The following is a 26,401-nucleotide window of genomic DNA, read 5'->3' as shown; positions in this document are numbered from 1 at the left end:
AGGAAGATATTTTGAAGAATGTTTGTTACAAAGCAGATCAGGAGCACCATTGACTTCCATGGTGGGGAAAAACTAATACTATGGACGTGAATGGTGCCCCTCATCTGTTTATAACAACATGAGGTAGATTAAATGATAACAGAATTTTTATTTTTGGTTGAACTATCCCTTTAAGTGCTATTTGTTTTGTATGATAAAATATTTACAAATCTTGCATCATTAAATAATAAATATTGCCCTGATGTGATCCACAGGTGTCTGACGGAGCGCTGCGCTGCTTTGCTTCACTGGCGGACAGGTTTACGCGCCGTGGAGTTGACCCAGCACCGCTAGCTAAGCACGGGCTTACAGAAGAGCTGCTGTCCCGTATGGCAGCAGCAGGAGGAACGGCATCTGGACCCTCCTCCACCTGCAAACCTGGCAGAACCTCCAGTGGAGCTGCTCCATCTGCCGCCGACTCCAAACTGAGCAACCAAGTGTCCACCATCGTCAGTCTTTTGTCCACACTTTGCAGAGGCTCACCGCTTGTTACACATGTAAGATATATTCGGAGTATGATGTCGCAAGTACTGTGGGTTTCTTCAGTATTTCTAAGAACTTTACCACATGGTGACGATTAAAAAAAAAACACAACTTCTCATCTTCCTCCGGTCCTGTGACGCGCGAGTGCGGCCACACGTAATTGTGTAATACCGTGGATAGGTCACGTGTTACATATATGAAATGCACATTTGTGGACCATTTTAAACAATAAACTGACACAAAGACAGTAATTAGTATCATTCGACATACAACAATGTCGGAACGGTCCTCTTTCTCCACACTTGTAAACACTGGGGCGTAGTTTCACATCCGTGACCTCTTGACGTGATGACGTATTGCATGAGGTCGTGCTGGCACGTCATAGGATCGAAGATAGACTAGTTGTGGTTTAAAAGTGCATATTTTTTATTTTTCTTGTCAAAAATGACGATCATTTCGCTTGATAAGACCCTTATGCCTCGTTTGGGATCGTTTAGAGTCCGTTGAAACTGCAATTTTAAGCTACATTAAAACTGTTATGTGTTGGTGTTCATTAAAGTCAATTAAAATGAGAAAAACCCTGCAATGTTTTCTTCAAAAAACATAATTTCTTCTTGACTGAACAAAGAGAGACATCAACATTTTGGATGACATGGTGGGGAGTAAATTATCTGGATTTTTTTAAAGAAAAGCTTACTACAAATTATTAAAATAATTAATCGCTTTTTAGTAGGTGGTCAACAGAGATGTCTTGTGCAAATGAAATAATTTATACTAATGAAAATCAGGAACAATACATAATCATCTTCTTCACCCCATAGGTAGACTAGTAGAGGCTGTTATAATAATTTAAGTAACTGCATCCACCAAATAAAGTTAAAAATAAAGTTTTGGTCTACAATGATTTTACAATCTTTACATAACCTAATGATTTTGGTAAAAAAGAAAAATCGATAATTATGACCCAGACACTGGTACAAATATACCCGTGTGATTTGTGGTCCAGTGTCAGGTATATGATAAATACTTGCTGCGTTTTTTCTGATAAATAAGTTTTTACTAAATTGAAACCGAAATTCGATTACCTTTAAGTACCTTAAGACCAAAACATTGTACCTACATGGGTTTCATATGTGATTAAAGATTTACGCCTGCGTCATCTCTTGTCCTTAGGATCTTCTGCGCTCCGAGCTACCCGACTCTATGGAGAGCGCCCTGCAGGGGGACGAGCGCTGCGTGCTGGACACCATGCGGCTGGTGGACTTGCTTCTGGTGCTGCTATTCGAGGGCCGCAAGGCTTTGCCCAAATCGACTGCGGGTTCCACCGGCCGTATCCCAGGTCTGCGGCGTCTCGATAGTTCCGGAGAACGTTCTCACCGACAGCTTATCGACTGTATACGCAGCAAAGACACGGACGCTCTCATTGATGCCATTGACACCGGTGGTAAGCTTTTTAAAAAGTTTTGAATTTAATGTTACTTCGATGAATGTTGTTTTGATGACACATCCATTCTTTTTCTTTTTTCTAAGCATTTGAAGTGAATTTCATGGATGATGTAGGTCAGACACTCTTAAACTGGGCCTCTGCGTTTGGAACACAAGAGATGGTGAGATATTTTGTAACGTCTGGCATTGTGCGGTTGTTTATTATGTCCCCTTTAGACAGGGTGACTCATTGATAATGGAGCAACAGCGTGAGCAAACAGATGACTTTTAAAGTAGGACAAAACATTGTGCAATAAGAGACCCATTAGATTGTAATGCTGACTGACTTTCTACCAGCAGCGGTGTTTTGAATGCCATGCATAATGAAAATTAATACGACCTCGTTTTCTTGACCCTCTTGGTCTGTGGAGGGCTTGTGTAAGTGAGAGGGACTCGGTCAGCACAACAGATCAGTAGTATTCTCTTGGGGATGTGAAATCTTACACTGCTTCTGGTCTGGTTAAGGTGGAGTTTCTCTGCGAGAGAGGTGCTGATGTCAACAGAGGTCAGAGGTCATCCTCACTGCACTATGCTGCCTGTTTTGGCAGACCACAAGTAGCCAAGGTAAGGCATTTGATGCGAACGTCTTTGTGATTTAAATGAAGCTTTTATTGCATTTTGAATATTAATAATAATGGATTTTAAACTAGACTTTATTGCGCCATGGGGCTAACCCTGACCTGAGGGATGAAGATGGGAAAACTCCATTGGACAAAGCTAGAGAGAGGGGTCACAGCGAGGTCGTAGCAATTCTTCAGTCTCCTGGTGGGTCTATCAGCTTTTTCCTGTTATTATAGTTAATGATCTGTATCGCTCAAAGTTTTATTTCAGAAAGTTGTTTGTTTTGGCGTGTTAAGGTGCTACCCTAAGTTAATTTGCTATTTGTAGATTGATTTTCCCTAAAATGTGTCTGCACAGTATGTGGTTGTGGGCTTCAATGGATTTCTTTAGATTTTCAATTCCGTCTGGCGACAAATTTCAGCTTTAATGCATTCACTCGCCATTACTTTCATTTTGGATTTGGGTAATTGAAAGATTTTAATGTGCTTGCTATGGTGTGTGGTTTAGGAGACTGGATGTGCCCTGTCAACAAGGGGGATGAGAAGAAAAAGAAGGATGTAAATAAAGAAGAGGAGGAGGGCAGTGAGCCAAAAGGTGACCCTGAGATGGCGCCTATCTACCTGAAAAGGCTGCTTCCAGTATTTGCACAGACCTTTCAGCAAACCATGCTGCCTTCAATAAGGTAAGAGGTTGAATCATTTTAAATCGAACTTAAAGTAATAATGTTACACTAACCTTGTGTATGTTATTGCTTTTTAGTTAACCATGTCTTGATGTATCATCCTTCTTTCACAGGAAAGCTAGTTTAGCTCTGATAAGGAAGATGGTGCACTACAGTTCTGAAGTTCTCTTAAAGGAGGTGTGTGACTCTGATGCTGGACACAACTTGCCCACTGTGCTTGTGGAGATCACTGCAACCGTTCTGGATCAGGAGGTCAGATTTTTTTTCTCGCAGTCCACATGGCAGATAGATTTTCATATTCGTTGGTTGGTGGTTAATTCTCAATGACCTCTACTTGGCTTTCACAGGATGATGATGACGGTCACCTGCTGGCACTACAGATCATTAGGGATCTGGTGGATAAGGGAGGTGACGTGTTTTTAGACCAGCTGGCCAGGCTGGGTGTCATTAATAAGGTTTCCACTCTGGCAGGACCCACGTCAGATGATGAAAACGAAGAGGAGGCCAAGCCTGAGAAGGTCAGACTTGCTCACTTTAAATGTCTAAGGGGCAGTTTTTTTTGGATGGGGCTTACCCTAGACCCAGAGTAAAATACATCTTTGAGCTGCTAATTTGAAAACAACTTGCCTTGACATTACTTAACATATATCAGTGCCAATTTTTTTTGTCTCTATGCACACTAGTATTGTTTTTAGTTAGGTGGGTCAATGACGTGACGTAAATTATTTTGTGTCCGTATGGTTCAATTTAATGTGAAAGGGTTAAAATTTCTGGTTTTATTTCATTTTGAAAAAATATTTTGGGGGTAATTGCAAAATGTCAATGTGGTGTAACCGGTCTTTGTCAATTGGAGTAACTAGTATTTTTGAAAAATGAAAATATAAATATGTTCATAAAAAAATGTGAAATAATGTAATCGTCTAGTTTAGTGTAACATTTTTTACATACATTTTTACATCATTTGTCAAAGATTATAAAGAGCTGTTGTCAGCACATGTCAAGACAAATATTACAAAAACGCATTAAAATGAACATTTAGAAATTAGAAATAAAATGATATTTTAATAAAGCAATAAACCCCAAGAAGCAGTGGGTTACCAGTGCATTTTATAACAGCTAAGGGGCGTTGTAAACCCCCTTATCTGTTATAAAATGCACTGTAACCCCACTGCTTTGCGGGGTTTATTGCGTTTATAAAACGGTTACATCATATGCATAGCAGGGTTTCACAAAATAAAACACAAATAAGTTGTAATTATATTAGTAGAAATATTACTCTTCCGCCAAACAAAGTAGTTCCTCAGACAGAGCACAGAGGAGCTACATTTTATGGCGTAATAGCACTTTTGAGAGTACTTCGACTCGGCGCAGTAACACCCTCCCTCTCTCCCATTATGAGAGGGAGAAGGGGAGCGGACTTTTCAGGCGAGTCGAAGTACTCCCAAAAGTGCTATTACGCCATACAATATAGTTCCTCCTCTAAATCCGCCCAGAAAAGCGCTACGTTTTATTTTGTACCACCAAACTTGCTCGTATAACTACTCGTCTTAAATAGGAAAAACGTTGATGTGTTTGGTCACTTCTAACTTTATCTCTAAATGGTACCATTGAATGAATGGGCCTAAGCTAAATGCTATCGAAGCGTCGCAGCGCGCTCCAGCGCTTACGTGCACGCACACAGATGATAGAGGGATATATCAACAATTCTTAGTTAAGGTAATAACATATTTTAATATTGAAAATGAGTAGACTATTCCTTTAATGTTTTTTGTGTGTGTCTGAAAAGTTTGCATTGCCGACTGAATTACAGGATTTACACCAAATGAATTATTTTGGTATGATTTTGTTAATCCATGTCCATTTCTCAGGATGATGAACCACAAGAGGATGCCAAAGAGATCCAGCAAGGAAAGCCCTACCATTGGAGAGACTGGTCCATCATTAGAGGCAGGGACTGTCTTTATATCTGGAGTGATGCAGCTGCTTTGGAGCTCTCCAATGGCAGCAATGGTTGGTTTCGCTTTATCTTGGATGGTAAACTGGCCACCATGTACTCCAGTGGAAGCCCTGAGGGTGGATCTGATAGCTCTGGTACGTTTCCTCCAAACAGATGGATCTGAAATCCAGTTATCTTTTTGGGTTGTTCTCACACTTTGCATGTTTAAGCCCCGTTGACATGCTATTGTACTGTTTTGAGGCACTAAATAAAAATAACTAGCTTTTTGGTCAACCACAAACCATTCAACCACACCTTCTCGGTTCCCTGTTAAGCATTTAATTATGGTCTTGACACTGCTTAAACTGTGCTTAATTGTCACTGTAGGTCTACATTACAACTTTCAGCATATATTATGTTTATCCATTTGGCAGACACTTTAACCCAAAGTGACTTGTTGTGCATTTTAAGCTATACATTTTATCACTAAGGGGACAGGGCTTATCTTAGTCCCAGACTAAATTGCAAGTTTTAGCTGCCTTAATGCACACCAGTATTGTTTTTTTGTAAAAACTACATAAATGTACTTTAATATAATTTAAGGCCTTGTCCTGGATTAATCTAAACTCTGCATCTATCATTTAAGCTAAAGGAAAAGTGAAACTTATGTCTTCTGCATTTAGGACGTTGTATATTTAGTTTTTTTTAGTTATGTCGACTTGCAGAGAGTGCACTACTTAAATCTTTAGGGTTGGCCTTTAATTCTTTGGTTAGCTATACAAGCTAATGGTTTCTTAACCTTTCTTCTTTAGAAAGCAGAAGTGAGTTTTTGGAGAAGCTGCAGCGTGCTAGGAGTCAAGTCAAACCAGTGACCGCTAGCCAGCCCATCTTGTCCACACAAGGTCCAACCAAACTCACAGTGGGCAACTGGTCCCTTACCTGTTTGAAAGAGGGTGAGATTGCCATCCACAACTCGGATGGTCAACAGGCCACCATCCTCAAGGAAGACCTACCAGGCTTTGTGTTTGAATCAAACCGAGGCACTAAACACTCTTTCACTGCAGAAACATCTCTAGGTAAAAGTAGGGAACATTGAATTCTGATTTGTTTAAAATCAGCTGCTTGTCTGTCGCATATGTCATTTAATTTTGCTTTTATTTATTTATTTTTAAACAGGGTCTGAGTTTGTTACTGGCTGGACTGGTAAACGAGGAAGAAAGCTCAAATCCAAATTGGAAAAAACTAAACAGAAGGTATGTGATTATGAATATTAATTTCCTGTGAAGATACTAGGGGAATATTGCATGGCTGGAAAAGCCTCTCAGCCAATCAGATTTGAGAACCAGAAAGAACTGTTGTACCATGCCTAATAATTACTGTGTTAATGGAATAGTCTACTCATTTTCAATATTAAAATATGTTATTACCTTAACTAAGAATTGTTGATACATCCCTCTATCATCTGTGTGCGTGCACGTAAGCGCTGGAGCGCGCTGCGACGCTTCGATAGCATTTAGCTTAGCCCCATTCATTCAATGGTACCATTTAGAGATAAAGTTAGAAGTGACCAAACACATCAACGTTTTTCCTATTTAAGACGAGTAGTTATACAAGCAAGTTTGGTGGTACAAAATAAAACGTAGCGCTTTTTTAAGCGGATTTAAAAGAGGAACTATATTTTATGGCGTAATAGCACTTTTGGGAGTACTTGGACTCGCCTGAAAAGTCCGCTCCCCTTCTCCCTCTCATAATGGGAGAGGGAGGGTGTTACTGCGCCGAGTCGAAGTACTCCCATAAGTGCTATTACGCCATAAAATATAGTTCCTCTTTTAAATCCGCTTAAAAAAGCGCTACGTTTTATTTTGTACCACCAAACTTGCTCGTATAACTACTCGTCTTAAATAGGAAAAACGTTGTTGTGTTTGGTCACTTCTAACTTTATCTCCAAATGGCACCATTGAATGAATGGGGCCAAGCCAAATGCCATCCAAGCGTCGCAGCGCGCTCCAGCTCCCACGTGCACGCACACAGACGACAGAGGGATGCATCAACAATTCTTAGTTAAGGTAATAACATATTTTAATATTGAAAATGAGTAGACTATTCCTTTAATTGACTGTAATACACTTTGTTTGTAGGTCAAAACCATGGCTAGAGATCTATACGATGATCACTTTAAGGCTGTGGAGAGCATGCCAAGAGGCGTCGTGGTCACTTTGAGAAACATTGCCACACAGCTGGAGTCTGCCTGGGAGTTGCATACTAACAGACAGGTAAAGCGATGCTCAGTAACTCAACTAACCCATGCTAGTAAAGTGTCTCGTATGCTTCATCACTGTTATTGAATTTCAACAGTGCATTGAGGGGGAAAACACGTGGCGAGACCTCATGAAAACGGCTCTTGAAAATTTAATTGTCGTTCTCAAGGATGAGAACACAATTTCTCCCTATGAAATGTGCAGCAGTGGCCTCGTGCAAGCACTGTTTACTGTCCTCAGCAATGTAAGTCACATCGTAAATGTTTCTTCAACTTTTATTGTTACTATATTTTTTTGTTTATATTATTGTTACTTTGCTCGCAGAGTGTTGAACTAGACGTGAAACATGACTGTAAGCCTTTGATGGAAAGAATAAATGTGTTCAAGACTGCGTTTACTGAAAATGAAGACGATGAAAGGTAAACTCGCCTATTTTTTATGTTTGTTTATTTTGTCATTTATTTTGCTAACATAATTGTCCCTGTTTTGTTTTTTTAGCCGACCCGCAGTTGCCTTAATTCGCAAACTGATAGCAGTGTTAGAATCAATAGAGCGGCTACCTCTCCACCTATACGACACACCTGGCTCAACGTACAATTTACAGGTGATTGTCTCTTTTGCATCCTCTTGTTTGCTGTAAATTTAGTGGCATCTGTCTTATGAATGATGTTATATCATAAAATCTTTCATATGTGTTAGATTTTGACTAGAAGGTTGCGTTTCCGTCTGGAGCGCGCTCCTGGTGAAACGGCTTTGATCGATCGCACCGGCCGGATGCTCAAAATGGAGCCACTCGCTACGGTCGAATCACTGGAGCAGTATCTTCTCAAAATGGTCTCAACAATTTCTTTTCACTCCAATTTCTTTTTATTCAATATATTCTGGTTTGCCTATGAGAAAAGGTTATAACGTTTTCCTCGTCTCTTTCCTCAGGTGGCCAAGCAGTGGTATGACTTTGACAGGTCCTCATTCATCTTTGTTAGGAAGCTTAGGGAGGGCCAAAGCTTCACCTTCAGACACCAGCATGACTTTGATGAGAACGGGATCGTGTACTGGATTGGCACCAATGCTAAGTGAGCAACTTTGTCCTATTTTAGACTTTTGGAAGAGCATCAATTATTTAAATGCAATCAGCAAATTGAATCCATTTATCTTTCACCAAGAAGTTTCACAATAGGATGTGATTAGAAAGGGTTATTAGGAACACCTATTCAATTTCTCATTAATGCAATTATCTAATCAACCAATTACATGGCAGTTGCTTCAATGCAGCAGACTGAGGTTTGAGAGACTGAGGTATGCAGCAAAGCATTTGTGAAGCCACAACACTCACATTCTTGAGGCGGATGGGCTACACAGTAGAAGACCCCACCGGGTACCACTCATCTCCACTACAAATAGGGAAAAAAGGCTACAATTTGCACAAGCTCACCAAAATTAGACAGTTGAAGACTGGAAAAATGTTGCCTGGTCTGATGAGTCTCAATTTCTGTTGAGACATTCAGATGGTAAATTCAGAATTTGGCGTAAACAGAATGAGAACATGGATCCATCATGCCTTCTTACCACTGTGCAGGCTGGTGGTGGTGGTTTAATGGTGTGGGGGATGTTTTCTTGGCACACTTTAGGCCCCTTAGTGCCAATTGGACATCGTTTAAATGTCACGACCAACCTGAGCATTGTTTCTGAACATGTCCATCCCTTATGACCACCATGTACCCATCCTCTGATGGCTACTTGCAACAGGATAATGGACCATGTCACAAAGCTCAAATCATTTCAAATTGGTTTCTTGAACATGACAATGAGTTCACTGTACTAAAATGGCCCCCACAGTCACCAGATCTCAACCCAATAGAGCATCTTCGAGATGTGGTGGAACGAGTGCTTCGTGCCCTGGATGTGCATCCCACAAATCTACATCAACAAAAAGATGCTATCCTATCAATATGGGCCAATATTTCTAAAGAATGCTTTCAGCACCTTGTTAAATCAATGCCACATAGAATTAAGGCAGTTCTGAAGGTGAAAGGGGGTCAAACACAGTATTAGTATGGTGTTCCTAATAATCCTTTAGGTGAGTGTACACATGCTTAACTCTAACCCTCTTGCGTTTGTCTGCAGAACTGCGTATGAATGGGTAAACCCTGCTGCTTATGGATTAGTTGTGGTGACCTCCTCCGAGGGCAGGAACTTGCCTTACGGCCGACTTGAAGACATCCTGAGCAGAGACAGCTCTGCTCTCAATTGCCACACAAACGATGATAAAAACGCCTGGTTTGCAATCGACCTCGGTCTATGGGTCATTCCCTCTGCTTACACTCTTCGTCACGCCCGTGGATATGGACGCTCTGCTCTTCGTAACTGGGTGTTTCAGGTGTCCAAAGACGGTCAGAACTGGATGACGCTCTACACGCACGTGGATGACAGTTCTCTTAATGAACCAGGGTATGTGCGTTTCATCTGCGTTCAGGAGTTTATTTACTTGCTGCTGGATATACTGTTTGGTTGTGCCAGTTGCTTTTTTCGTTAATGCTGTATTGTGCCTACCACTAATATGACACTCGCTTTGTTAGGTCGACAGCCACATGGCCACTGGATCCATCCAAAGATGAAAAGCAAGGATGGAGACACATTCGTATTAAACAGATGGGGAAGAATGCCAGCGGACAAACGCACTACCTCTCCCTGTCTGGTCTGGAGATCTATGGCACCGTTACTGGCGTGTGTGAGGACCAGCTGGGTAAGTGCCAGTAATGATTTATCTGTAATACTTGTAATTGAGCACCTTTTAAAATTATTTACTTCTCTTATATTAAAGGAATATTCCATTTTCTTAAAAGAAAAATCCAGATAATTTACTCACCACCATGTCATCCAAAATGTTGATGTCTTTCTTTGTTCAGTTGAGAAGAAATTATGTTTTTTGAGGAAAACATTGCAGGATTTTTCTCATTTTAATGGACTTTAATAGAGCCCAACATTTAACACCCAACAGTTTTTTCAACGGAGTTTCAAATGACTACAAACGATCCCAAATGAGGCATAAGGGTCTTATCTAGCGAAACCATTGTCATTTTTGACAAGAAAAATAAAAAATATGCTCTTTTAAACCACAACTTTTCGTCTAGGTCCGGTCCAGCGCAACCTAACATAAATGCGTAGTGATGTAGGGAGGTCACGTGTTACATATATAAAACGCAAATTTGCGGACCATTTTAAACAATAAACTGACACAAAGACATTAATTAGTATCAGTTGACATACAACAACCTAGGAACGGTCCTCTTTAAACACACTTGTAAACACTGGGGCGGGGTTTCGCGTTCGTCCTCTGTGACCTCTTGACGTCATGACGTATTGCGTGGGGTCACGTTGGCGCATCACGACCGGATCTAGACGAGAAGTTGTGGTTTAAAAGTGGATATTTTTTATTTTTCTTGTCAAAAATGACAATCGTTTCGCTAGATAAGAGCCTTATGCCTCGTTTGGGATCGTTTATAGTCATTTGAAACTCCGTTGAAAAAAACTGTTAAGTGTTGAGTTAAGTATTAATTGTTGGTGTCTATTAAAGTCCATTAAAATGAGAAAAATCCTGCAATGTTTTTCTCAAAAAACATAATTTCTTCTGGACTGAACAAAGAAAGACATCAACATTTTGGATGACATGGTGGTGAGTAAATTATCTGGATTTTTCTTTTAAGAAAATGGAATATTCCTTTAAGTTTCATTTTTAGTAAGGTTTTTGTCAGTTTAAATATTTACGCTTGCGCAAATAGTATCTGTCTAGGTATCCAAAAATATACTATTTTATCTGATTGAGGTGACACAACTGCATAGATTTTTCTGTTCAGATGGAAAATGTGATTTCAAAGCACCAATATAGCAGAATCATTGTGTCACTGATTTTTAAGATACAACGAAATATTGAGTTGCAAAAGTACATCCAAAACTAGACATGAAGTATGCTGTGGGTAGCTAGAAAAATCTGCATTTCAAAAGTATTGTGTAATTTTATCCCACTCAAATACACCCACTTAGTTTTTACTATATGACCAAAATCCAACTTTTTGGCATGTAGGGTTCATCCCTTCGCAGCCGCCCAAAGAAAATTAAAGGGACAAAGCAATCTCAAACTTAGAATTTGAATAAAACAAATATTAAATGATACAATGTAGTGTTGTTGGTTGTCAGCTTTATTTTCCTTAGAATTTGATAATTTAATGCATTTATGAAATTTTAAATTTAATCATAAATCTGCCCAACGCCCCCCAGTTTGGGAACCACTGGAACAAGTAAATAATGTAATTACATAAAGTACCATAGAAGTCACAGTTTCCAATTATTAAAATAATATTGTGAGACTAGGCATGGGCCAGTATGAAATTTCGATAACCTTAAACAAAAATAACACGATGTTGGGGTATTGCCATTGCAACACACACAAAAAAAACCGTTTCAAATGGACACAATACATTTTATTTTTAAGCAACATACAACATGTATGCCGGGTAAAAATAAAGCCTTTAAATTAAAGGATTAGTCCAGATTAAAAAAAAACAGATAATTTACTCACCACCATGTCATACAGGATGTTGATGTTTTTCTTTGTTCGGTCCAGAAGAGGTTTTGTTTTTGGAGGAAAACATTCCAGGATTTTTCTCATTTTAATGGACCCCAAAATACTTAACAGTTTAACTGCAGTTTAAAATTGCAGTTTCAAAGGACTTCAGACGAGGCATAAGGGTCTTATCTAGCGAAACGATTGTCACTTTTGGCAAGAAAAATAAAAAAATATGACACTTAAACCACAACTTCTCGTCTTCCTCCGGCTGTGTGACGAGCCAGCGCGACCTCACGTAATTGCGTAATGATGTCGGAAGGTCACGTGTTACATATATGAAACGCACATATGCGGAGCATTTTAAACGATAAACTGAAACGAAGACATTAATGGGTATCATTCGACATACAACAATGTCGGAACGGTCCTCTTTCTTCACACTTGTAAAAACTGGGGCGTAGTTCTGCATGCGTCATCCGTGACCTCTTGACGTGATGACGGATTATGTGGGGTCACGCTGGTGCGTCACACGACCGGAGGAAGACGATAAGTTGTGGTTTAAAAGTGCTTTTTTATTCTTCTTGCTAAAAATTACAATTGTTTTGCTAGATAAGACCCTTATGCCTCGTTTGAGATTGTTAGAGTCCTTTGAAACTGCAATTTTAAACTGCATTAAAACTGTTAAGTGTTAGGGTCCATTAAAATGAGAAATCCTGGAATGATTTTCTTAAAAACATAATTTCTTCTCGACCAAACAAAGAAAGACATCAACATTTTAGATGACATGGTGGTGGTGAGTAAATTATCTGGATTTTTTTTTAAGAAAATTGACTAATCCTTTAAAGCGTAACTAAACCCCTGGACAGAGCCTGGCAATATTTGAAAAATGCAAGAAAAGTGGGCAGATCCCAACGGAGATAAAGGGGACGAACTAAGCTTGTACCAAGCATGTGGTGAGATCGTAACAAGGGCGTGGTGAGCTTGAACCTGCTTACGTCACGAGTTACTTTTTGGACCCAACATCCAATAGGAAAATTTAACTGCAGTAGCCACCGTTCAACCTGAAGAGGGCAGCACTCAGACGTTTTTACACCATATATTGAAGTATTGAAACACTTTATATCCAAATATCAAAAAAGTACTAAAATCAATGAACAGCACTAATAAAGCATCATTCTTACAGATCATTAACTAAAAAAAGTTGGTTAAGGGTTTAGTTACTCTTTAATTTTGTGTACCTGGGAAAGGTATCACAGAAAATGTTAGTGGTTATGAAACCTTGACTCTTAAAATCCTCTGTATACCTTGAAACTGGTAACCGGACCATGCCTATGTGTTACAGATATCAACAAAATAGTATTTTTACCAGCACATTTGTTTGTGGTATAGTAATTGAAAGTAGGCTATTTGACAAACAAGCATGCATAATTGTCCTATTTCTTTGGTTAAGGCGCATTGCCTGTTCACCGATCTCACTTGGGCTTGTTCTGCATTTCAGGTAAAGCCGTAAAGGAGGCAGAAGCTAACCTAAGACGCCAGCGGCGACTCTTTCGCTCTCAAGTGATGAAGTACATCGTTCCAGGGGCACGGGTGGTACGTGGCATCGACTGGAAGTGGCGGGATCAGGACGGCAATCCTGCTGGAGAAGGCACGGTGACTGGGGAGGCCCACAATGGTGAGTCAACTTTGTGCGGTGGTAGCTTGTATAGGATAGCACAATGTGTAATGCTTATGCGGTAGCGTCGAACCACTATACTGGCCAGTCCACAATGGAGTTCAGTGGTACTTCAATATTTTAAGGGAAACAAATTGTGAACATCAAGTGCATTTGCATGTCTCGAGTAGCTTTCTCCAGCAAATCCATCACAACAGATAAGTGAGGGGGGAGACTGAGTTACCCGTTATTGATGTTCAAACTGAAGTTGAAATCACAGTGGACTTCCCAGCATGTTTCAGAGAAGGACTGCTTTCAAACCAGCCACTTCCTATTGTAGTTTTCTTTTAAATAAATGCTCTTGTGTGTATTTAAAAATAAATATGCTGTGGTAAAGACATTTGATAGGGCTGATCTGAAACCAGTTTCTCTTCCTGTATTTACTTCCTTGTATGGTGCTTTTCTCTTGCTCTTATTCTGCATGATATGATGTAAAGCATATTAAAGAATCAACCTGTTTCACACCTTCAAGGTCTATTATAAGTGTTAGATAACGATTTTCTTGCTATCTGCTACTGTCATTTCATACTTTTTGTTTTTATTCGTTTGATATTTTGAAGTGCAACCTTTATCCCTCCCCCCCAACTTAACAGGTAACATTTTCAATGTCGTACTTGTATTATCTTAAGCATCCACTCTGTTGCTATTGAATTCTTTGGGCAACCATATTTCAGTGTATAAAACACCCCTTTTAACCTGTCTCCATCAGTCAAGCCAAGTGCATGTTGATGTCACAATTTGCAAGCTCCGAATGAACTCCATTGCAAGTATATTTTACACTGACAGAAACGATTCTTCTGTTCTTTTTCCTAAGTGGCTTTGTAGCTTGGCATTTGCAAAATTCTACTGCTTTTTGTCATTTTTCTGTGCTTCATGTTTCTTCACTGCTTCACCTGGACCAGGGTTAACTTTCCAGTAGACGGTCGTAAAAGATTTGGTTTTAGTGTAACGTGACCTCGCAAAACAGTCCTGTTTTATCATCGCATTTCTGGTCCAGTGTCAAGCTGTTGTCTTTGACTTGCTGCTGTCTCTCTCTGCTCTCTTGCTGGGTCTCACCCGTACATATTCCCTCCTCCCTACCCCATTTTCAGGCTGGATTGATGTCACCTGGGATGCCGGTGGCTCAAACTCGTATCGTATGGGTGCGGAAGGAAAGTTTGACCTCAAGCTTGCGCCAGGGTACGACCCTGAATCAGCCCCGTCACCCAAACCTGTCTCATCCACTGTTGCAGGCACGCCGCAGTCTTGGAGCAGCCTGGTGAAAAATAACTGTCCGGACAAGGGTGGCTCGTCCTCCACAGCGGGGGCCAGTTCCTCCAGTCGCAAGGGCAGTAGCAGTTCGGTGTGTAGCGTGGCCAGCAGCAGCGATATTAGCCTCAGCTCCACCCGAGTGGAGCGCAGGGTCGAAAGCCTCATGGAGCAGGTAGGAGTCGTCGCGGGACCCCCGGGAGCAGAGGGACAGGAACCGATCGTTGTGCTTTCCTCAGCAGAAGCCGGCTCCGCCTCCAGCACCAGCACGTTAACGGCGGACACGGGAAACGAAAGTGGAGAGCGCAAGACCCCGGGACCCGATGGGGCTTTGAGACAATCGGCCGATTCGACGGCCATCTCTATGGGGATTGTGAGCGTCAGCTCGCCCGACGTCAGCTCCGTGTCGGAGTCGTCCAGTAAGGATGCTGCGTCCCCGAGGCCCTTGTGCTCCGCCACCAGCGCACGGCTGTCCGTCAGCTCTCTTTTGGCCGCTGGAGCGCCCATGAGCTCCAGTGCCAGTGTCCCCAACTTATCCTCCCGTGAGGCGAGCCTGATGGAGTCTTTCGTTCGCAGAGCGCCCAACATGTCTCGTACCAATGCCACCAACAACATGAATCTGAGCCGAAGCAGCAGCGACAACAACACTAACACGCTGGGACGTAACGTGATGAGCACTGCCAGTGAGTATCTGCAGCCTCACGCTTTTATAAGTGGCAATACTGAGGGGTTTTCTTGGGTTGTGAGTGTACAAAGTTGTAATTTAAGAATCACAAAAATATTTAATTAAGTGTTCAATCTCATTGGCCTAAACCAAAGACAGAAAAAGAAACAAATGGCACTTTTCCACTGTGTAGTACAACTAGGCTGGACTCAGTTTGCTTTTACAGACTTAGCAGTAGTGGCGGTGCAACTGTAATGCTGTGACATAATCATAAATGTGACACAAACAAATGCATAACATAAGAGCAATGGAGCATATCGATGAAATGAGGTTGTTGATTCTCATCATGTCTATGTTTTTCACTCCTAAAAAAATGGAGTTTGAGAGTTCGTAGCACTACGCGCAGACAACGATATCACTTGGTTTGCTTGATGGTGCAGGAGGTTAAGCTAATCTAGCTAATCATTTAGCAGTGATGCAGGTAGTGACGATTCTGTCTGACCAATCAGTGATCTGCAGGGTTAAGTGCTGTTCACACTTTAAAGATAACTATAACAACTGTATTAGCATCCACATCACCGGCGATAACTTTAATTCGCTCACGCGCGTGCTATTTGTGCAAATCACTTACCTTTAATGGCATTAACTATATTTCCTGTAATAAAAAAATTGTTTACATGTCACTAAATGTCTAAGTATGCTGTTCTTGTTGCATTTACACAACGGGTATAACCAGCAGATGTCCTTAACACACTCACCAATGAGCTTCTCCACAGCGTCCTCTGTCATTTCAAATGTGTGTGCCCTTGAAGTTCAAATAGATTTGATTGGCTGTCAATGGTTTATTGTTCATCAGTTGGGGAAAAATGCACAAAGTCATCCTGACGCTATCGTTATTGTTATAGTTGTGATGTGAAATCCGCTGTTCTATTTAATGTAAAACAATTTTTAAAACTCTAGTTATTATGTGAACGGCCCTTTACACGTAACATTTTAGTATCGTTTTAGTAAAGTGAGCCGTACTATGCAGTGGAAAGCGCCAAACGCCTCATCTGCGCCGCGAGTCCTCCAGACGCACGTCAATGCGTCTTCACATTGACTTAACATTAAAATCACTCCCGCTTCACGCCTCTACCACGGCTTGTGTAAACACAGCATGAGAGTATAGTTCCTAGCCATATCTGCCTAGAAAACCGCAACTTTTAATTTCCCTTCGTTCTTGGTACAGGATGTAACTACAGAAGAGTCAAGTTTTAAATAGGAAATATATCGAAACTTATTCTTTTTAAGTTTGATGCTAATGGTCTAATCAGATTCACTGGATTATGCTGCTAAGTTTTGCTAAAAATGGTAGCACCAGACCCGGAGATTGGGTGAATGTATTCCAAAACAGTAAAAATCAAATGTTTAACTCTATGGGAGATGGAAAATTTACTTTTTTTTTTCAAGTGGAGTGTCCCTTTAATGGCTTTTTGCAAGTGCTTTGATTAGAAATTGCATTATTATTCTCTATAAGCTTGTCTCGCCTTAACTTCTGCACGTGATTAATTAATGATAATAATTTGGGTTTTGTGCAGCCTGTTCCATGATTATTTAATTACACATGTATTTTTTTATGATATTAACATGACTTATGCCATGATTTTGCAGCATGTTTTTGTCTATAGAGCAAGCTTTTAATTTCGGGTCACCTGCTTATTTTGTTATTTTCTTGAACTAATCACAGTTTTTGGGTTGTGTTTGCAGCTTCTCCTCTCATGGGTGCGCAGAGCTTTCCTAACCTTACCACAACTGGTACCACTTCGACTGTTACAATGTCAACCTCCATAGTAACCAGCAGCAATAACGTAGCCACGGCAACTACAGGTTTGTCCGTCGGCCAGTTGCTCAGTAACACGCTGACGACCAGCCTGACCTCTACATCTAGCGAGAGTGACACAGGTCAGGAGGCCGAGTTTTCCCTCTATGGTAGGCCATGCTATGGTTTTTCACTTAAACAGAAACTCCTCTCCTATCTCACCTTCATCAGCATTAAACCTCTGCAGATTAATCTCTATTTGTGTTTCTGCACTGCTACTAAACTCATACTCTTGTGGTTTGAATTCATTTCCTGTTGTTAGACATTTTTAGTATATGAAACATCTCCCCTCTTGCTATCTTTGTCTCAGACTTCCTGGATAGTTGTCGGCCCAACACGCTGCTCGCAGAGTTGGATGACGAGGAAGACCTACCAGAGCCGGACGACGACGATGATGAGAATGAGGATGACAATCAGGAAGAACAGGAGTATGAGGAAGTTCTGGTACGGTCCAGGGTCAACCTTGGTTACCACGTTCATATTCATAGGGTAAAATCTGTTGAAGTTTCAATAATAGTACAGTGCAACTTCTTTATTTACTTTTTTGTTTCCTTTCTATGGTTTGTTAGAATTTAATGGTGGTTGTTTTTGTTTTACTTTTTTAGTTTGGTGAACAGTGGTGTATTTACCGTTTAGGATCGTACTTCGTGTAGTGTTTTAGTTCATTTTTGTTTTGACCAGCATGGTTTCCACGTCTGTATAGCATGATATTAGGTAAGATACATGTATGTGCATGCAGTTACATTAAAAACTATTTTGACCATCCATGTTGACCTGACAGGAGGAAGAGGAGTACGAAACCAAAGGGGGTCGACGCAGAACCTGGGACGATGATTTCGTGTTGAAGCGACAGTTTTCTGCTCTAGTACCTGCATTCGACCCCAGGCCAGGCCGGACTAACGTCCAGCAAACTACTGACTTGGAGATCCCTCCACCAGGTGCTTTAAACACTAGAAGAGTTTGGTTCCAAAATGCAAAAAATCCATTTTGACTATTTTCGGTAAAAACGTGTTTTCTATACCAGGAAAGTGACAAGATTAAAACCACTATTTTTGTTGCAAACTTTTACATGGCATCTTTAGGTTATAAAACATTAACAATTCAAATCCATAACTTGATCTTCAAAGATTTATTATAAAAACTGAATATTTTTTCCACAAAACGCAATAAGTCCATGACAAGGTGTTTTTTAAAAATGCTATAAATCTATTGAATCAATATATAAATGTGCATTCATCTTTGCCATGTTATATTCATTTAGTTGACTAGTGGTATACAATGATTAAAAAAATAAACATTAATGGCATTAATCAAAACACTTACTTTGTCATATTAAGAAGCTTGGGACGTCGTCGCTGAACTTTTTTGACAGCGATCAGCTGTAAAATGTTTTGGTCCTGCTCGATTTTTGTTGACTTGGAGTAAAATAATGGGAAGTTGTTCATAAGATCCCTGGGGTCAATGTGTTAGCATGACAGAAGCTTGCTGCTGTTGGGAGATCAGGCAACAGCCGGCATTCTTCCTTCGCCCGAGTGTCTCTTGCATAAATTATTCGATTTTGATGGCTTGCGTTTCTTCCCCGTCACAAAAAAATACCAAAGCTTTAGCAATGCCAACAAAAGTATTATTTTGTTTTTGTTTGTTTATTGATCACGAAGTACAAAGTAAATAAGGAAACTAGGATTCTGTGTGTATTCAATGCGTGGAATGGTGTGCTGTGATTGGTTGAGCGGATTTATTGCATTCTGCCGTTTATTGTGTTTTGGGAAAAAAGGGAGAAAAGAAGACGGAATAACATGGCGGATATCGGATTTTGCGTAAAATTAAATACTTTTTAATACTGACCTGATACAATACTGATTTTGGCGATAACTAATTTTTTTAAATGGCATTTATCGCGTTTTGGAACCAAACTATTCACTTCTTTTATGCAAAACATGCGTTTCTCACTCCGACATGCATTTATTACTTTCATATGAACTTTATAGGTACACCTCGATCAGAGGTACAGGAGGAGGTGGAGTGCACACCGTCCCCCCGCCTGGCTCTCATCCTGAAAGTAGCCGGGCTGGGAACTACTCGAGAAGTCGAACTACCTCTAAGTAACTACAAGTCCACCATCTTCTATTATGTCCAAAAGCTTCTTCAGCTCTCGTGCAATGGTGCTATTAAACCCGACAAGCTTAGACGTATCTGGGAGCCTACTTATACGTGAGTCTTTTAACTTTTTGTTAAACTTGGGCATTGTGTAGTGTGTGTTTGTTCCTCAAACGTTTTCTTCTTTGTTTTGTAGAATAATGTACAGAGAATTAAAGGACTCGGACAAAGAAAGAGAGAGCGGAAAGATGGTAATGAAAACTTTCTACCTCATCTTCTCTCTTACTCACTCTCTCCCCCTCTCATTCGCTCTCTTCGGCTCATTAAATTCTTGGCTATGATTTTTTTCTGTGCCTGTCCCAAATGTGTAAATGCTCCTCCTCCAGTATACTGTCTGTCAGTCGTCACTAACCTTAAAGCTAGGAGACTTTTGGTAAATGCACGGCCTCTTAGTGGTTCAACCTACTGTAATGCATGTGTATTGCGTGAGACTTTACAATCAGGAAAGACCAACATTTGGTTCTTCCTGTTGTAGGGTTGCTGGTCTGTAGAGCATGTGGAACAGTACCTTGGCACAGATGAATTACCAAAGAATGACTTGATAACCTACATGCAGAAGAATGCAGACTCGACTTTCCTGCGCCACTGGAAATTAACCGGCTCTAATAAAAGTATTAGGAAAAACAGAAATTGTTCGCAGCTCATAGCTGCATACAAGGTATAGAACGGCATCAGATGTGCATCTATATCTACTGTATATATATACATATACCATCTTTATTTTCCCTTCTCTGTTTTTCAAGTATTTTTTCCTTCTTGCCTGACTATCAATAGCTGTCCTTTTTTGTCTGATGGGCGTAAATGTCGTATCATTATTATAAGTATTATGCTGTCATTGTGAACATTGTTCTCAGTTTGGTTTGATTTAAGTTCTTTATTCGTCTTCGGCCATACAGTATTTGATTTAAATAAGAGCTTTTCGGGATAAAGGATTAATGGCCTGGAGAGGAAAAGTTTCTGTGTAACAGCACGTACTTGATTTTACAGGATTTCTGCGAGCGTGGCTGCAGATCTTCAGGCCTGAGTTCGGGAACGCTGTCCGCCACACAGAGCTGCGATATCCTGAGCGCTGCGCGGGAGCAGGCTCAAGCCAAGGCGGGTTCGGGCCAGAGCGCCTGCAGCGTGGAGGACGTGCTGCAGCTCCTACGCATCCTCTTCACTATCGGAGGAGAACCTTCATCTGGACGCACACTACAAGAAGGTGAGGGGCTTTAACGAAATGCATTCTGGTTATTTTTTTTTTTCACATTATTAATCAATGTTTGTGCTTTTTTTTGTATAGAAGTGGAAGAGCTACAGTTCAATGCATCACCTGAGGAATTCGCCAGCAAAAAAATTACAACCAAAATCCTGCAACAGATCGAGGTATGTATTTTGGTGTTTTGCTTAAGACTGTCATGATTATGAAATTTGAATGACGGTTAAATGATTAGTCCATTTTCTAGATAATTTACTCACCACCATGTCATCCAAAATGTTGATGTCTCTCTTTTTGTTCAGTCGAGAAGAAATTGTTTTTTGAGGAAAACATTCCAGGATTTTTCTCATTTAATGGACCCCAACACTTATATGCAGTTTAAAATTGCAGTTTTAAAGGACTCTAAACGATCTCAAATAAAAAAATTAAAAAAATAACTTTTAAACCACAACTTCTCATCTGTCTCCGGTCCTGTGACGCGCCAGCACGACGTCACGTAATTGTGTAATGCCGTAGAAAGGTCACGTGTAACATATATGAAACGCACTTTTGCAGACCATTTTAATCAATAAACTGACACAAAGACACTTACCGGTAAGTATCATTTGACACGGTCCTCTTTCTCCACACTTGTAAACACTGGGGCGTAGTTTCGATACGTCATCCGTGACCTCTTGACGGGATGACGTATTACGTGAGGTCGCGCTGGCGCGTCACAGGACCGAAGGATAAAGAAAAGTTGTGGTTTAAAAGAGCATTTTTTTATTTTTCTTGCCAAAAATGACAATCGTTTTACTAGATAAGACCCTTATTCCTCGTTTGAGATTGTTTAGAGTTCTTTGAAACTGCAATTTTATACTGCATTAAACTGTTAAGTGTTGGGGTCCATTAAAATGAGAAAAATCCTGGAATGTTTTCCTCAAAAAACATAATTTCTTCTCAACTGAACAAAGAAAGACATCAACATTTTGGATGACATGGTGGTAAGTAAATTATCTGGATTTTTTTTAAGAAAATTGACTAATCCTTTAATTATCAAATAAATTGTGACGATCAATTGTCTGTTTTATTGCTTTGAAATTTAATTCACATATTTTTTTGATCATGAAGTAATTTTTACACATTTTGTGATTATTTTGCAAGGTTTACCTGGCAGTAAATATTAATACACATAACACGTATTTAAAAGTAATTATTTAATGAAAATATCTTAAAATGCAATCAAAATGAACTGATTATACAAGAACATGCCTTAAATAGTAGCCAAACATGTCTGTAGTGGCTGCAAAAAAATAAATTCCTTACAGATCCTTAAGAATAGCATCCTTTACTTCCCTAAATTTGGAATTGCTGTTTCGGAAATATGTGTTTTACCTGTCAGTTCATACTGGTTATCAAAGTTTTGCAGCATTTCTTTAATTGTTGTTTTCTCCACTGTAACGCCATACATTGCAAAGCCATTCAATACACTGTAAGTTTAGGAGGCCATCTGATATGGTCTCGTTTTATACACTTGCTGCAGCTCCCCCTTGTGTTTTTAAAAGAGATGTGCAATCATTGCGATGATCTTAATGATCACGATGAGATGATTATTTAATCATTGTGACAGCCCTAGTTATGCTGTAAGTACATTTTTGTCTTTCAGGAGCCACTGGCACTGGCTAGCGGGGCTCTTCCAGACTGGTGTGAGCAGTTAACCAGCAAGTGTCCTTTCCTCATCCCCTTTGAAACACGGCAGCTTTACTTTACCTGCACTGCATTTGGAGCCTCCAGGTTTGTGTGCACAGTTTACAAAGAAATCATTACTCAGGTCTTTATTATTATTATTATTATGCTGAACCATACATGCCTTTCCATCTTACATGGAAACCAGTGGTGGCTTGTGACTGCTCATCCGAGGGGCGCAAATTCAAAATATGTGTTCGGAGTGTCGTGTGTTGCTTGTGTATTCAAAATATGTGTTTGTTACATCATGTGAATCGTGTGCATCACGTGTTTTGTCTGCTGCACATGCGTCAAAACTGTTTATGATAAAAGAGACGCTCACGGTAACAAAATACACGCAAGACACTCCCTTAACAGGTAATTTTGATTACGCATGAGATTAAGTGAGTTTCTGGCAAACACTTCATCATGAACCCTTTGGACGCATCTGCAGCAGGCACTTATTTTGACAAAACACGTGATGCACACAGGATCTCTCTACGCAAAGAACACATATTTTAAAAAAAGGAATCACACACATGACGGGCTACATACATGTTGTGACGTACTTCACATCGAGTGCCCTCGAAAAAGAAGTCACCGGCCGCCACTGTTAGAAACGGTCCTTAAAAGAATAGAAGAACTGGAGTGTAACATGCATAGACAATTGCAATAATATTAACAGGAGTATAAAGTGAGTGATTGATGAGTTTGTTTCTTCTACAGGGCTATAGTCTGGCTCCAGAACCGTAGAGAAGCTACTATGGAGCGTTCCCGGCCATCCACCACGGTGCGTCGTGATGATCCCGGGGAGTTTCGTGTGGGCAGGCTCAAACACGAGCGCGTCAAGGTGCCTCGTGGAGAGAGCATGATGGAGTGGGCCGAAAGTGTGATGCAGATACACGCTGACAGAAAGTCTGTGCTGGAGGTAAAGACCACACACTGGTCTGGGTTATACTTTGTTAAATCTGTTTTGAAGACTAACAGATGATTTTCGTCTCTCACACAGGTTGAGTTCCAGGGAGAGGAGGGTACGGGTCTTGGTCCCACCCTGGAGTTTTATGCTTTGGTGGCTGCAGAGTTTCAGAGGACCTCACTTGGTATCTGGCTTTGTGATGACGACTTCCCAGACGATGAGTCTCGTCAGGTTAGTTTAACCACTTGTTTAGGTGTTTGACCTTGCCAATGATGAGTTTTTACGCCAATCTATATTTCCGCTATTATCCACTAGGTGGCTACTAAGCATCCACTAATCTAAAAAAATAAAAACAGTAAAAACCTGTGTATGTTTTGATAATTGCCCTGAATTTGGTCTCTAACAAAAATCCTTTACTAAAATGTAAATATCTTAGGTTTTTGTTCAAAATTTTGTATTTTTGAAGAAACTTAATATGAGAGGTGATTAAAAGAAATGAGAATAGAATAAAATGTTGTTGTTTTTTTTATGCAGAGGGTCTGTTTTTTCATTTAATACAGTGTATGTTTATATATTTAAAGACGACATTTTTCTGGAAGGCATTAAACTTTTGTGAAAATCATAAAAAATGCTGGTGCTTTCTGGCAATTTTTTTTTAAATGTTCATGAGGAAAGGGTTAAGGAACTTGTCCAGTTGTAACACATTATGATTTTCTGTGTTCTTCGTTCATCAGGTGGATTTGGGCGGTGGCTTGAAACCACCAGGCTTTTACGTTCAGCGTTCCTGCGGCCTTTTCCCCGCCCCCTTTCCCCAGGACAGCGATGAACTTGACCGTATCACCAAGCTTTTCCTGTTTCTCGGCGTCTTTCTGGCTAAATGCATTCAGGACAACCGTCTCGTGGACCTGCCCATCTCCCAACCGTTCTTCAAGTTGCTCTGTATGGGTGACATTAAAAGCAACATGAGTAAGCTCCTTTACCAAACCCGTATCGAGTCGGATTGTCACTTCTCCGAGATCCAGTCGGAGGCCTCCACCGAGGAGGGTCAGGACACGTATTCCGTGGGTAGCTTCGATGAAGACTCCAAGTCCGAATTCATACTCGACCCACCCAAGCCTAAACCACCCGCTTGGTATCACGGCATCTTGACCTGGGAAGACTTTGAACTGATTAACCCCCACAGAGCACAGTTTCTAAAAGAGCTAAAGACACTCGCTGTAAAGCGAAGACAGATTGTGAGCAATAAAAGCCTGTCTGAGGATGAGAAGAACACACGGCTACAAGATCTCATGCTGAAGAACCCTATGGGCTCTGGTCCACCGCTTAGTGTAGAAGATCTGGGGTGAGCACTTTGCATATTAATCAAGGAAATTTGAGAGATTTTATGATTTGTTTTACTGTTTTTGCTGATCTCATATCCGTGTTTGTGTTCACTAGATTAAATTTCCAGTTCTGCCCATCATCCAAAGTACATGGTTTCTCAACAGTGGATCTGAAGTCTAATGGAGACGATGAGGTAGGTCGTAACTTAGTGCTGGATGTGTACTCGTGTATATTATTCGGAGGTTTACAATATATACCAACAAAAATGTGTTGGGCCCAGTGTCAGACAGTGGGTGTGAATGTTAAAACATTTGTATTTCTCTCCTCAGATGGTCTCAATGGACAATGCAGAGGAGTATGTAGAGCTTATGTTTGATTTCTGCATGCATACAGGAATCCAGAAACAAATGGAGGCTTTCAGAGGTAAGACACGTTTAGTAGACGTCAAATTGCTGGATTTACACTGCATATCTTTGACTCCGATTTGACTCTCCGATTTTTTTTTTGACGACCCGCCTAAATCTTCATTTAAAAGCAACTTGTGTCCGATATCTGCATTTACACTAAAAACTTGACAAAACCATTCATCAAAATGATAACTGTTAATACAATATCAGGGGAAATAACTCACAATTATGCTTTTTTAATCTTAATTGTGAAGCCCTTTAAAAAAATCGATTTATATGCATTGACGCATAATACAATAATGGTTAGATGAAGTATCATGGATGGATGAATGTGTGGATATCTATTATAGGCAGACATAAACAATATCCACCTTTAATATATAGACATTTTTATTGAATTTAAACACATTTTTTTAGCAGGTGTTACAACAAATCCTGGTTGTTTGTTACAATTAACCCCACCTATATGGGGTAAAGTTTGCACTCCTGTCACTTTGGCTGTAATTGTACAATAATGGTAGATCCCACAAACATACGTGTGTTAATTGTGTAAAATTTATTGATCTACCTTGAATTTTTTTTTTTTAATGATAGAGCCAAAGCCAAAAAGCGTTACTTTGTGCCTCGCTCTCCCCTACTGTGTAGTTTTTATGTAAATGTATAGTTTAAAACCATTTAATTATGAACGGGTTCTTATTTATTCATCAATTGTTATATAACATCACATTGTTAATATAACACTTTTTGTTACAGAGGGCTTTAACAGAGTGTTCCCTATGGAGAAGCTCAGTTCATTTAGTCATAAAGAAGTGCAGATGATCCTTTGTGGCAACCAATCTCCATCCTGGACTGCTGAGGACATCATTAACTACACAGAACCCAAACTGGGCTTCACACGGGACAGGTAGATATAAATAAAAAATGCAAATTTATTATTAATCTGCTGTATATTATTAATAGTAGTATGTATTGGATTTCTCAGAATGTAACTTTTGGTGCGGTGAATCTGGCTTTTTTTACCAAATCAGTAATGGGAAATTGTTTTAATACCTCAATACATTTCATTCTGTTAATGGATTTGGCAGATGCTTTTATTCAAAGTAACTTTAAGTGCATTCAAGCTGTAAATTCTGGGAATCGAACCAATGCAATACTAACATGATCGTTTACCAAGTCGACCAGTGCAGGTCTAGTATCATTTTTA

At 40.1% G+C, this 26,401-nt stretch overlaps 1 protein-coding gene across 8 annotated transcripts in view; it reads left to right on the top strand.

Annotated features, from left to right (window-relative positions):
- The window catches only part of hectd1 (HECT domain containing 1), a 37,675-nt gene that overhangs the window by 7,013 nt on the left and 4,261 nt on the right, over positions 1-26,401 (top strand). For 2 of the 8 annotated variants that reach the window (XM_073869698.1, XM_073869699.1), the window contains exons 5-40: positions 255-536; positions 1,696-1,966; positions 2,053-2,129; positions 2,473-2,571; positions 2,658-2,772; positions 3,076-3,250; positions 3,364-3,502; positions 3,598-3,768; positions 5,119-5,341; positions 5,999-6,262; positions 6,363-6,439; positions 7,325-7,459; positions 7,542-7,688; positions 7,769-7,863; positions 7,943-8,048; positions 8,144-8,278; positions 8,378-8,517; positions 9,569-9,892; positions 10,021-10,187; positions 13,507-13,683; positions 14,814-15,653; positions 17,381-17,602; positions 17,803-17,981; positions 18,274-18,430; positions 19,481-19,703; positions 19,786-19,840; positions 20,125-20,307; positions 20,637-20,850; positions 20,932-21,014; positions 22,493-22,620; positions 23,278-23,479; positions 23,561-23,698; positions 24,202-24,809; positions 24,905-24,983; positions 25,120-25,213; positions 25,951-26,101. In XM_073869698.1, the coding sequence (XP_073725799.1) occupies positions 255-536; positions 1,696-1,966; positions 2,053-2,129; positions 2,473-2,571; positions 2,658-2,772; positions 3,076-3,250; positions 3,364-3,502; positions 3,598-3,768; positions 5,119-5,341; positions 5,999-6,262; positions 6,363-6,439; positions 7,325-7,459; positions 7,542-7,688; positions 7,769-7,863; positions 7,943-8,048; positions 8,144-8,278; positions 8,378-8,517; positions 9,569-9,892; positions 10,021-10,187; positions 13,507-13,683; positions 14,814-15,653; positions 17,381-17,602; positions 17,803-17,981; positions 18,274-18,430; positions 19,481-19,703; positions 19,786-19,840; positions 20,125-20,307; positions 20,637-20,850; positions 20,932-21,014; positions 22,493-22,620; positions 23,278-23,479; positions 23,561-23,698; positions 24,202-24,809; positions 24,905-24,983; positions 25,120-25,213; positions 25,951-26,101 (6,875 nt within the window). The remainder of the gene's footprint in view (positions 1-254; positions 537-1,695; positions 1,967-2,052; positions 2,130-2,472; positions 2,572-2,657; positions 2,773-3,075; positions 3,251-3,363; positions 3,503-3,597; positions 3,769-5,118; positions 5,342-5,998; positions 6,263-6,362; positions 6,440-7,324; positions 7,460-7,541; positions 7,689-7,768; positions 7,864-7,942; positions 8,049-8,143; positions 8,279-8,377; positions 8,518-9,568; positions 9,893-10,020; positions 10,188-13,506; positions 13,684-14,813; positions 15,654-17,380; positions 17,603-17,802; positions 17,982-18,273; positions 18,431-19,480; positions 19,704-19,785; positions 19,841-20,124; positions 20,308-20,636; positions 20,851-20,931; positions 21,015-22,492; positions 22,621-23,277; positions 23,480-23,560; positions 23,699-24,201; positions 24,810-24,904; positions 24,984-25,119; positions 25,214-25,950; positions 26,102-26,401) is intronic. The other 6 variants (XM_073869702.1, XM_073869701.1, XM_073869706.1 and 3 more) reach the window with 6 other exon arrangements.

This window comes from Misgurnus anguillicaudatus, chromosome 7, assembly GCF_027580225.2.
Source record: "Misgurnus anguillicaudatus chromosome 7, ASM2758022v2, whole genome shotgun sequence".
NCBI lineage: Eukaryota > Metazoa > Chordata > Actinopteri > Cypriniformes > Cobitidae > Misgurnus > Misgurnus anguillicaudatus.
This window is presented reverse-complemented; position numbering and strand designations above follow the sequence as displayed.